At 34.9% G+C, this 13,012-nt stretch overlaps 1 protein-coding gene across 10 annotated transcripts in view; it reads right to left on the minus strand.

The window, feature by feature from the left end:
- Nucleotides 1-13,012, minus strand: part of HDAC9 (histone deacetylase 9) — a 970,134-nt gene that overhangs the window by 41,274 nt on the left and 915,848 nt on the right. For all 10 annotated transcript variants that reach the window (XM_077122309.1, XM_077122321.1, XM_077122307.1 and 7 more), the window contains one exon: nucleotides 3,861-3,945. In XM_077122309.1, coding sequence (XP_076978424.1) covers nucleotides 3,861-3,945 — 85 coding nt within the window. The remainder of the gene's footprint in view (nucleotides 1-3,860; nucleotides 3,946-13,012) is intronic.

A 13,012-nucleotide genomic window follows, 5' to 3' on the forward strand; every position in this document is an offset into this window, starting at 1 on the left:
AGCCTCCAGCACCTGCAGGCCCTCAGCTGGGTGGGGGTGGGGGGTGTTCAGTTCTCACAGACAAATTCACATAAGGCCTGTCAGCACCTCTCCGTGTGCCTTGGGACAAGACTGTCTAGGAACTTGCCTGAATGTTTTCCACATGCTACAAGGCCTGCTTCTCAACATTTGCAGTTTTCTGATACAGCAGTCCCACACTATAGCACAAAAAAATCCTTCAGAACCTGGGTTGGGAGGTGGGCTGAAATCTGAACACCTCCCAAAGTTAAAAGGAGGCACCTGCATGATGCTCAAAGAGCTATGTGAAAAGGAAATTCTCTTCTAAAACAAGGCGACCCTTGGGGCCAGTTTCATGGGCAGGCGACCCATCGAGTCACATAGGGCCCTGTGCCAGGTTTAATGCTCTGCTGTGGGCCTTCTGGAGATACTTAATAATTTTTGAACACGAGATTATGCATTTTCATTTTGCGCTGGGCCCTCAAAATTATGTAGCCAATTCTGACTACCTTCCCCACCAAAGGGGAAGTGGGGAGCTGGTTCAAAGGCCTGGAGTCCTGGAGGAGAACTTGAAATGGAGGAATGGACAGGGAAAAGAAAGAAAAAGTAAGCCTGTAATTTAGTATTTTGTAAGGAAATCAAGCCTCATTTGCTAAACCAGAATTCATAATTTCAATTTTGCATGCCTTTATGTAGTCTGCATCTCCCAATTACTCTATTTTTCAATCTATAGACATTATGAAGCCCTTTCCTGTTCCCTGAATCTGAAAAAGCAGTCCTAAAGACACAGTCAGCACGACATAAAAATGTACCACCCAGTAGTAGAAGCCTCAGTGCTGAAACACTTTCTCTGTACTGATTCTCTCTCCACCTCTCCAATGGCTAGAGATCACTTTCCTATCTTGTATTTGTCTTCACCTTGACAATTTCAACCCATCAATCAGATCCTTCTCAACCACAATTTGAGTTCTACTGTTAGTGATGCTATTTTTAGTTTCTCTTGATAAATATTCATTTCAGTTACTAGTACCTACAGTCTCATCAGGATTGGCTACATACATTGCCCCCAGTGCAAATGTGGGCCTTTCATTCAAAAATTACTAGGAATTTCAAGGCAGCGACATCTAAAGCAGTAAGCCAAGTCTAGGGCCCTTCAAAGTGAGGGGCATGTGTGGCTGCATAGAACACCCTTTAAGCCAGCCCTGATTCTCACTGGCCAGAACTGGATCATGTACCCATCCCTTGAATAGTCACTGTTAAGTTGGTTAACTACTTTATTCTTAGACCAAGAACAGGTGCCCTGGAGATGAGGATAATAAGTTCAGATTCCCCTGGGTTGCATGATAACCGGTAGTAAGGCTTCACAAGCAAACTCAGACTCCTTCTGAGTACAAAGGAGGAGGAGATTGTAGCTGGTTAGGTCAGCAAACGTTCCCACTACACCATATATCCCTGACTCAAAAGGAGGACAGAGGAATGCTCTTCTTTAGAGACTCCCTTTGATGCAACCTTTATTTCTCTAGGGCCATGAAGCTTTACTTAAATCCCACCTACACAAATCTAGCTACTCTCAATTTCTAGTCTCCCATGCATCTCAAACCTCTTTCCTGCTGCCAGACATTCCTGCTGGGACATCCAGGAGAAAGAAGACATGCTCTGTTCTGATGATTATCATCCAATTAAGGAACCAGGACTAAAAGAACTTTAAATTCTCATAATATAAAGTATGAAACTTGATAATTCAAGCAATACAAAAATTGCAAATAAAAATCTTGTTGGCTGAAAGCATATGGAGTGCTGAGAGTTTTTGGAATCACTAGGTTGACTAGAGCTGGGTGGTATCCCCAGTAAGGGTTTAGGAGGAAATAGATTTTTTAAATGGAGGAATGTGTTTGGGTTGTGAGAAAATGCAGTTTGGAAAGAAGACAGAGATTCATAATCCATAGTGGCAGAATTCTCATACAGTGAATCTTTTTCAAGATTTTGAGCGGTTGTTTGGCTAGAAGAGAATGCAGAAGTTACTTAAAAATGGCAGTGGTGAAAGGAAAAAATTATTCCATAGAAAGTCATTACTAGGAAATTAGGTCCAATACAAAAGTCAACAGTGCAGTTTCTGAGGACAAATAAACTATGATTTTTCACACCCATGTGAAAATAGAGACCTTTGCTTCTGTTATTCCCTTCAAAACATTTCCACTCTTTCTTCATCTGGCCCAAATTCTACTCAATCCTTAAGACCGAGTTCAAGCTTTTTAGTTGCCAAAAACTTCCTCATTGTCCAGTGCCTCTCAACCCACCTGAATGGACTGGCCCCTTTCCATGCTCTCATGCACCCTGTGGGCACTACTGGAATGACCTGTGTCAGTGTCTCTCACTCACTGAACTGCAAGCTCCTTGAGGCCAGAAACTCTTCTGTATTCCTCTGCATATCCTCAGTGCCTTGATAACCCAACATGTAATAAGGATTCAAAAAAAGCTTATTATAAAATGATATGATCAGAATATACATAGGAACAACAACTCAATATTCTTGTATAGATAGTGGCAAAAAAAAAAGGCTCAGAAAGAAAGAGGGTAATATACATAGCGACTGAGATATTTTTATAGTATTGATTGACCCGAAAGAGGCATTGAATTGGATGTGTCGAATATGAGAAGGCTGTTAAAGATTACTTCAAGACTCCTTGCCTTGAGATCTGAAATGACAAGCAATAGTCTCTTATCTACCTCAATGGAAATGAAACAAAGTCAGCGCAAAGATGACAGGATTTTGGACTCCACACTATGAAATCGTCTCCAGGTTTCCCTTTTTGGTTTCTATCAGTTCCATTAGCATAGCCTCATCTCTAGGCATTGGTCCCCAATATTTGAGTGTTTCTGTTCTCTGGAATTTCTGAAATTCACAGTTTATCCTAATTATGATATGGTCATAACTAGGTCATAACATAGGTCATAACGTAGGTCAATAAATAAGCATTTATTGAAGGTCTATGGTTCTCAAGCCAGATATAGATCAGATGAAGTAAAATGAGGGATTATTTTGAATTGGGGTATGGTCCGATTTGTAAACACCACGGCTTCAGATGAATAGGTAACAGAATCCCAATCACACCCATATCTCCAAACCGCTACTGAGCAAGCAAAGGCAATGGCTCAGAGATGATTAGAAAGTAGCTTCTCCAGTTGTGTTGAAAAAAATACGCTTCTACAGGTCTGTGGCAAAGCTAAGGGCTTTCCTGGTCCTCCTTCCCGTCCTACTTTGCTATCTGCCTTTCCTTTTCATGATAACTCTCACGTTAATTTGTGTTGGATTTCAATGTGTGTGTGTGTGTTGTTGTCTGAAAAGAATACTTTTGACATGGTAACAGCAATATGAAGGGGATGGGACAGTTAAAAAAAAAATGACTTTCCTAACTTTTTCATATTAGATTTTCTAACAGTAAAGCTTTCCTATTAACTGTTTCCATCATTTGACTAATTTAAAACTAGTAAATGATTGATGAATTCGAACATCATTAGAAGACAATTTACCCTTCTTAAAACTGAACAATAAAAATCGTAATTTCTGTATTTATTTAGCTTGTTGTTCAGAGTAAACGTTCAGTGGTAGTAATGGAAAAATTCAAGTATTTGGAAAATATGAAAAAAGGCAAGATTGTAAATCTAGAGTCTCTGAGATATGTTATTAGTCTGGTAAAATTGCTGCGACATTAAGGTCAACACAATTACACATTTAGGTATGAGTATGTTATATGCGCAAATTATAATAATTTAGCTATGTTTCTTTTTTTTCTAATTCTCAATATAAGTGTAATTACTAGTACCTGATTAGAAATAAAAAAAAAACAGCTTTAAAGACATACTTTGAATTTCAATGGTCTTCTGCAAAGAAATCACAGCATTCGTATTTGGTGTCTGGTGGAGAATATCTTCCGGAAGCGGCTCCAGCTGCAAGAATAGAAGATAATAATATGAGCAGAACATTATAACTTTATAGTAAGTCTCACAGAAGCAAAGCAAATTGAAACAACCTAATCCTCAGGAAAAGCTTGCTCCAGGACCTAGTTAATATTTTGCTGATATCAGTTCTAAAAGTGTAGCCCGTTTTATTTTTCGTTTTATAGCCATGTAATTGAATTCCAAAGAGCTTTTCTATTGGTCACAAGACTAATCTATGAAGTCCCTGAAGCAGGTGCATGTCTGTGTATTATTCATTAAAAATCTGAGTTATTTGTGTAATTTTTGTAGGTTCCTCACAAACCAAATTCCATCATGTCTGTATATGCAGCTGGGCTCTGCAAACTAAACCTCAGGGAAGTTGCAGTAGGACAGAAAGTGGGCAATCTCTTAACCACACGTTTTTGCAGTGTTTTTATGTCTAACCATCTTATACATTCAAACACTTTGCAGTGGAAAACCAAGGACTCAGCTGCTGTTTCTCAACTGCTGGTCAATAAAAGAACAGAGAAAATATTCAAATTACACCAAAGGTAAAATGACTGTACATTTTCATTCAAGTTCTACTTTATTCTTCAGTTGTATACATCTGTGTGTGTGTGCACAGGACAAATTCCTTTCTTGCAAATCTATCACGATCTTTTGGAATTAAACTGATTTTTCATGAAGACACTCAGTAAACACTGCTTTGTGAGAAATGAAGAGGAGCTTTAAATAATCCAAGGAGCTCTGCTGTCACACTGAGTGAGATGATGCCTCCCAGGAATGCCTTGGTCATGTAGCCTGGTGAGATGCAGTAGAAACTGTGTGACCAGGACACTTGCACACAAAATAACTGTCCAGTTATTGTGACCCAAAAAAGTAAGGAAAGTAATAATAACAAAGCAATCAACAAAAGGCAGTTTTCCTAAAAAAATTATTGTGAGTAGTCTCAAATACACGTTGATGGCCAAACTATAATATATTGTGGGAACAGAAGGCAATGCCACTAAACGCTGTGCCGAAGCATGAACTCATCTATGTTTCATCATCTGCATAAAGGACTAAACACTCAGAGATTCCAAGTGTCCACAGCACATGTGAGTGAATCTTCTCCCCAGGGTCTTTCTGAATTGATTATTCGATACTTCAGTCATGGAATCTAAAACAATAGCACCTTTCTTCCAGATGCCACAGGATAAAAGACTAGCTCAGGGATATTTATTCATGGGTAAATTCACTAAATATAACTTTCCAGAGTGTTTTTCTTATCTGCCAAACAAAAACCTTTGAAACATCAAAAGGTTTATTTGCAGTACAGTTTGGTGCCGGGAGGGAAGAAACACTCAGTGTCAGTGAAAGGTTCTGCAATCTTAAACTCTTTTAAAATTTGTTAAAATCATTTTTTATAAATCTGGTATTTCAGACAGTATCTGCAAGTGTATGTTAGCCTAGTAACAGCCTCCACAGAACAGAGGGGCCTGCAATCGTAAACTGAATGTTACATGAATATTATGAGCATTAGACAGGATTGAGCCAACTTGCTCCTGAATAGTTCATCCTTTCACTCTGTCTCAGAGCTTGGAGAACATAATTTGAATAGAAATCAACTAGATTTTTACTAATAAAATATTTTGAAAGATTATGTTCAAATACTTAAGAACAAAAGCACAAAGTGATGTGAGCATATTCAGTGCTTCAAAAACTTTCCCTGTGACATCAAGATAAAAAAAAAAGACCAACTGAAAGGTGATGGCTACTGGAAATAAAACTACAGACTATAAATTATCATGGAATTTATAATTTTATAATTTTTTTTAAAAAAATTTATAAAAATTTTTATAAAAAAAAATTTTATAAAAAAAATTTATAAAAACCTAAATTTATTTAGGTTTTTATAAATTTAAAAACCTAATTTCGGGAACTGTCTCCCACTGAGATTTTTGGGCTACTTTTTTATTAGAGAACTTGTATGTTCACAGAAAAATCATGTCTAAATATGGAATTTCCATATAAACTGCCCTCCTTCCCCTCATTAACACTTTGCATTGTGTGGTACATTTGTTATAATTTTATTGTAATTGTACTATTGACTATAGGTCATGGTTTTACATTTGGGTTCCCTGTTGTATTGTATAGTCCAATACTTCAATTTTTTTTTAAAATTCTAGTAACATAGATACAACCTAAAATTTCCCCTTTAGGGAAAAAACCCAATGTTTCTGCTGCATCTTGTAGGCCAAACTAAATACATAACACACCTTTACTGTATATTTTTATTTTTTGCTCCAAAGTCATAAATATCATTATTTATTTAACATTATTTCATTAGTTCATTATTAGATTACTAATAATGACCAATATGTATAAATGCTTATTAAATAGATGCTTCAGTCAGATGTTTTTAATGCTTGTAATTGTGAATGATTAAATCAACAAACTGTCTAGAAAAGACAACTCTATTCTGTGGTTCCTCCATATAAGGTTTTAATTTTATGAAAACAGACTTTAAATGCTGCTTGCTTTCTTGCCAACTGAAAGAGTATTGCCCGTTGCCTTCTCTGCAGAGCTACCAGATGAAAAATAAAGAACCTACATTGAGGAGTTTCTGAATTCAGCTCTGTGTGTGTGTATACATTCAAAATGAAACAAATTGAGGCAATTTACTGAAGGTTAAGTCCTTTAAATGACATTCACCGAAAGTATGCAGGGGAAATGGTTTGGGAGGCTTAAATTATCAATGTAATTGCCTTAATTCTCAGAGTTGCTTTTACAAGTACACACAATTTTAACATATCTAACTGAAGATTCCAAATTGGATTCAGGATTGTTTGTATTTTTACTCTTAGCAACCTGAACTATGTATACTTTCTACACAACCCAGGTAAATATAGGAAATATTACACATCCATCATGCCATCTCTGTTGGGTAATTCAGTTTAGTAATAATTATCATGGAATTATAAGATAGGCTAGATAACTTTAACAAAACCTGTAGAGACTACATTTCGCATCCAGCTTTATTATACCTACAATTTAATCTCATGCATTACTTACAATGATTCTTTATTCAAATTTTAACGCTCAGTGTTAGGGAAAGTTATTTTTCTACATCTTTTAAGGTAAATTGCAGTACTGTATTGATGCAATTCAGAAATTTGTTAAGTTGTACATACATGGAATTTCTCATACCACTGTTATTTAAAGACACTAGAAAATGCGGTAATTCTCATTTTGTAATTAACTAATTTTCAGGTTCCTTCAAATCAGATCATTTAAATCATTAAAAAACCATTTCAGTTGGCTAAGACCCATCTTTAGAAATAGAAACAGGATATCCTTGGGGAGTATGAATTTTTAAAACTCATTCTATACCCATGATACCTGAAAATAATCTCACTGTTACTGCCATGATTAAGAATAGAGTGGAAAAGAAGTTAATCAGAGCCCCCTGGCAACATTACTACTAAATACTCTTGTAAGCTTGTATGGAAAGTGTTCCTGTTTTCCAAATATGTCACGTACTTGCACATATCTATATCTTTATTTAGATTCCTTTGACTTCTATTTTTCCCACTGTCTTTGAATTGGTGCAATCTTACTAGTAATTCAAGGACCAGCTCAAATATTGCCATGCAAATGATTCATGGAGGAAAATAAATCACTCTCAATTGAGCAGAAAGAAAAATCTAGAGCTTGAAGAGAAAATGGAATGAAATTTTGAGAGGTACTGAACTTCACCTGTAGTTCAGTTTGAGAATTGACATCTTCATAGCACTGAGATCTCCAATCCATGATCATGGTAGATTCTTTCATTTACTTAGAACTTCGTGACCTCTAAAAATTTTTTAAAATTTTCTGCCCAGAGCTCAGTCTTTTGATACATTATTCTTTTTCTAGGTATTTGGAATGTTGGATGCTTTTGCAACTATATATTTAATTAAATTTTTTTGAAACATTTTATACTTACAGAAGAATTTCAAAGACAATACAGAGGATACTTGTATTTCCTTAGCTCAGTTTTTCCTAGGGTTAACTTGCTAGATAAAGATTCATAACTGATTTTTAAATGACCTTGTTATACATATATATTAACTATGATAATTTACATACAAATGTATATTTTTCTAGATTTTCTACATGCACAATGAAATCATTTATGAATAATGAGAGGTGAATTTATTCCTCTCCAATCCTAATATTTTATTTCTTTTTCTTAACATTTTCACTGTCTAGGTCAGCAATGCAATGTTGATATGAAGTAGTAAGAGTGAGTATCTTCATCTTGTTTATTATTTCAAAGAGAAATTTCCTAAAATTCAACTTAAATTATGATGCTTACTATATGATGTTTTTTTGGGGGGGCATATAATTTTTTAGATACTTTTTTTATCAGATGATGAAAGTTTCCTTTTGTTCCTAGTGTGTCAAGAATTATTTGTTACAATTGGATATTTATCAAATGCTTTTCAGATATCTATTGAAATGGTTATATTATTTTTCTTCATTCTATTAAATGATGAATTACAATGACTATTTTTGGAATGGTAATAGAATGTTATATTTCTGGGCTAAACAATTTTGTTATAGTGATTTTTAGATATTAATGAGTTCCTAATATTCTGATCAGGCCTTTAACGTCTACACTCATGAGCAAGATTTTCCTGTAATATTCCTTCCGTATAAGGTTCTTTTGAATTTTTGTTACCAATGTTGCAGTGGCCTTGGAAAATCAGTTGTGAAATGTACTTTTCATCACCCTAACCTAAAAGTGCTTAAGATTGGTATTAATTACTCCGTAAATTTTTGGTAGAACATACTGGTGAAGCTATTTGGGTCTGTTATTTTCTCTTGGTTAATTTCATGTTAAAGATTCAATTCCTTTATTATTTGTAGGACTATTAAAAATGTTTTCTTCTTAATTCAGTTTTGCAAGACTGTATTTCCTAAAGAAGTTCTTCATTTCAAACAGATTTTCAAATTTTTTTACTTAAAACTGTTTTTATATCCTTCCATATTTTTGTAATGCCATTACAACTGCCGTGAAGTCCTTTTATATTCCCAATGCTACTAACTCATGTCTTTTCTTGATTGTAGAGTCTTGCTGGAGTTCAGTCAATTTCATTGTTTCAAAGAACCAACCTTTGACTTCTTTGATATTCTCTAGTATATGTTTGTTTTCCATTTCACTATTTTCTTCTCTTCTTAAATATTTCCTTTTGCTTTCTTTGTTTGTAATTTGTTGCTTTGATTTTCTACTTTCATGTAATGTGTACATTATTGGTTAATTTTAAGCATTATTCTAGTCTAATATATACCTTTAAATCTAGGTATTTTGAGCTTGAGTTTTAGATACATCACACAAATTTTCTGATGGTTCATTTTTTTTCATATTCATTCAGTCCAAAATATTTTCTAATTTTTATTGTGATTATCTCCTTCACATGGGTTACTGTATTTTTAATCTCCAAATATATAAGTTTTTTTAAAAATATTGATTATTTAGCTTATTTTTTTCAGTGATAGTAGATTATAGTCTATGACTTGAATTAGTTTGAATGTATTGTGCTTCGTGCTATGATCCAAAATATGGCCCATTTCTGAAAACGTTACAAACGTCATTGACAAAAGTGGCATTTCTAGTTGCTGGGTACATTCTATTATCTATATTTCTCGGGAAAGCCTATGAGTTAAGGTGTTTAAATCCTCCAGTCACCTCCTCCCCTTTTTCTCTATCTTCTTGTTCCATCAGTTACTGAGGGAGGAGTATTAAATTCTGTCACAATGATTGTGGTTTTGCCTATTTTTTGCACTTGGTTCTTTGGTTTTTTGCCTGCTATGCTTTAAAAGCTGGGTTATTAGATACTGTAATTTTGAATTGTTCAGTCATCCTAGTTAACTGAATGTTTTATCATTATGAAGTATGCCTATTTTTAGTTTCTTTTTTGTTTAAAGTCTACTTTACCTGAAATTAACATTGCTACATCAGCTTTTCCTCAGCTTTTTTACTTTATTTTTCCCACACTTTCAAGCTTTCTTTAACAATATATATATCTGAAAGTATCTGTTTAAACAGCATTTTTAAAATTATAGAGTGATAATCTCCATTTCTTATTGGTGAAGTAAATCCATTTATATGTCTTTTATAGAATTAGACAAGGTGATTCTAAAATTTTACATGGAAACTCAGAGGGCTGAAGTAGCAAAAACTGGCTTGAAGAAGAAAAACTAATTAGAGATTTATTCTACAAGATATCAAGACTTCCTACAAAGCTATAGTAATTACATTCTGATAATCTTACAAGGACAAACAAAGGGACCTGTGGAATATAATCGAGTCTCTCTGAATATATGGACAAATAGTACTCCAAGCCGTGGAACGTATGGTCTTTTCAGCAAATGTTACAGGTCAACTATAAGGCAAACTAAAAATAAATAAATACAAATAAAGCAACAACAAAAATGACTTCATGTCACATACAAATTCAACTCCTAATGGGCTGTGGACCTAAAGATCAATATTAAAAATAAAGTGTTTAGAAAAGAATATGGATAACATCTGTATGATTTTGAAGATACAGAAAGATTCCTGAAATATAATACAAAAGAAACTAATAATAAAGTAAAAGAGTAATAAATTTTACTACACTAAAAACAAACACGCAAGAAATGTTTGTTTATCAAAAGACACCAGTAAGAAGATAAAGAGAAATTCACAAACTAGGAGGAGATATTTCAGCACATGAAACCAACAATAGGCTCCAATCTAGAATCCACGAGAACTTTTCATATTAGTAAGAAAATTGACAATCTGTAATTGGACAAAAGACTTGAATAGGTGCTTCATAAAAGGATATGATCAATAATGATCAATAAACAAATGAAGAACTGCTTTGCCTTATTATTGTGCCATCAAATTAAAATAACAATATATATACATACTATGCATCTACCAGAATGGCTAAAATTTTAAAAGACTGACAATACCAGGGTTGGGAAAGATCTAAAGCGATGAAAGCAGTCCTTGCTACTAGTAGGAGCACAAACTGGGACAACCCCTATGGAAAAGTTTAGTATTACCTATGAAGTTTGAACACAGGCATAGCCCATGACCCATGGACACTACTCCTAGCTATTTTCTCAACAGAAATGTATGAATAAGTGTACCAAGAGAATTGCATAAAAAGTCCATCACAGGACTAAACAGAATTGCCTCCAAACTGGAAAATTTTCCTATATCTATGAAGACTAGAATAGACAAATTATGGCATTTTCATAGCACTTCTTTTTTATGGATTGGAATACCATGTAACAATGAAATTGATCATACTGTATAGTTGCTGAAATGACAGGACGAATCTCACAAACAATGCTGAGCAAATGAAGCTAAACACAAAAGACTAAATACTGTATGATTTCATGTAAATAAAGTTAAAGGCAAATTAAACTGTAGTGCTAGAATTCAGAAATGTGATTACTTTCAGGAAAGAGAAAGAGGGTACTCAATGAGGGGGGGCATGTGGGGCTTTCGGGGTGCTGGCGTTGTTCTATTTGTTGACCTGAGTGTTGTTTAGATATTTTGTTCTGTTTGGGATAGTTCACTGCGTTATATGTATATATTTCATGCAGTTTTCTATATGTGTATTACATTTTACAATTAGAAACAATTTAACAAGGGTCTAGGCTCTCTGACGTAAGAGAAGAGAAGTACAAGCCTGGCTCTCAAGTCCATGTTCTTTTTGGGTGTTTAAGAAAAATGTGAGATTATATAGGGTTTGCAGCAAAGGTGACAATTTATATTCTTAGATACAGGCTACAAATTCACTTACAAAGGAAGTGAAATCCATTCCCCCCTCCCTCAACAATGGGCATAACAACCCAGACAAAAGAAGAAAAGAGATCAGTTTTCAGGATTAAATTTATTGTGGAACTTTGGAATAAAATGACCAAAAGGACAAGGGAAGCAAATTGTGATACAGACCTGACCCTCCAAGCTGATCAACTACCATCAATTCCCTAGTATGGTAGGATTGATGGTTAAAACTGAACCCTCATTTAAATAATTGTCTTAGAGATGCCTGCAATTAGTTGTGTATTTTAATATGATTGCTTAAACAAATCTGGTTATAATTTTATCCATATTATGATTCATGAGTCATTCTCAAAATTATCCCTGTTATTAAATTTGAAGTTTCACCCTAAGAACCTTGACAAAATAGATTGAAAATAAAATCTTAATCAGGGTAGAATCTATTGGCAATCAAGTTACTACACTGACACACTACAGAGATTATGCAGATGGGTTCTGTTTGCATCCTACTGACATAGAGACGAAGGATGACCTCAGGGCGGCAATAAAGAAACAGCTCTAGCCGAGAAGAGCGATAAGCATTTAACAGGTCTTGTAAGTGCATAAAGAAGGCCAAGAAGGTTGGCAAAGGGGACAGTCCGGCCATTCAGTTCACATGAGATGCTGCAGAAACTCCTCAAATGAGGAAAAGGACTCACGGGACAGCATCTGAGATTATTACTGTGACTATTTTTCTATTAAATAATTTTTGTCCAAAGCTATCAAAGCTGGAGGAATATAGGTAACACAATATATCAGTCAAAGAATGGAAGGAGGAAGACTATGAGGAAATGACTCTCTTCCTATCAAACCCAAATAGTATCTGATTTAGGTTCTTAGGGCTGCCATAACAAAGTAAGCACTAACTAGGTGGCTTAAAACAACAGAAACGTAATGTCTCATTTTCTGGAGGGTAAAAGTCTGAAATCAAGGTGTAAGCAGGGCCATGCTTCCTCTGAAAACTGTAGGGGGGAATGCTCTGCCATCATGTGGACTTCTCCCCCATGTCTGTGTATTCCTGTGTCCAAATTTCTCTCTTCTTAGAAGACCAGAGTCATTATAGTAGGCCACAGCCTAATCAAGTCTGGCATCATCTTAACAAATAACATCTTCAAACATCTAATAGGGTCATATTCACAGGACCAGGGGTTATCTTATCTTATTAGGGGACATGTGTCTTAAATAACTTATAAGGGGGCACAATTCAACCCTTAATGGCATCCAATACTT

This window comes from Tamandua tetradactyla, chromosome 1 (genome assembly GCF_023851605.1).
Source record: "Tamandua tetradactyla isolate mTamTet1 chromosome 1, mTamTet1.pri, whole genome shotgun sequence".
NCBI classification, from domain to species: domain Eukaryota; kingdom Metazoa; phylum Chordata; class Mammalia; order Pilosa; family Myrmecophagidae; genus Tamandua; species Tamandua tetradactyla.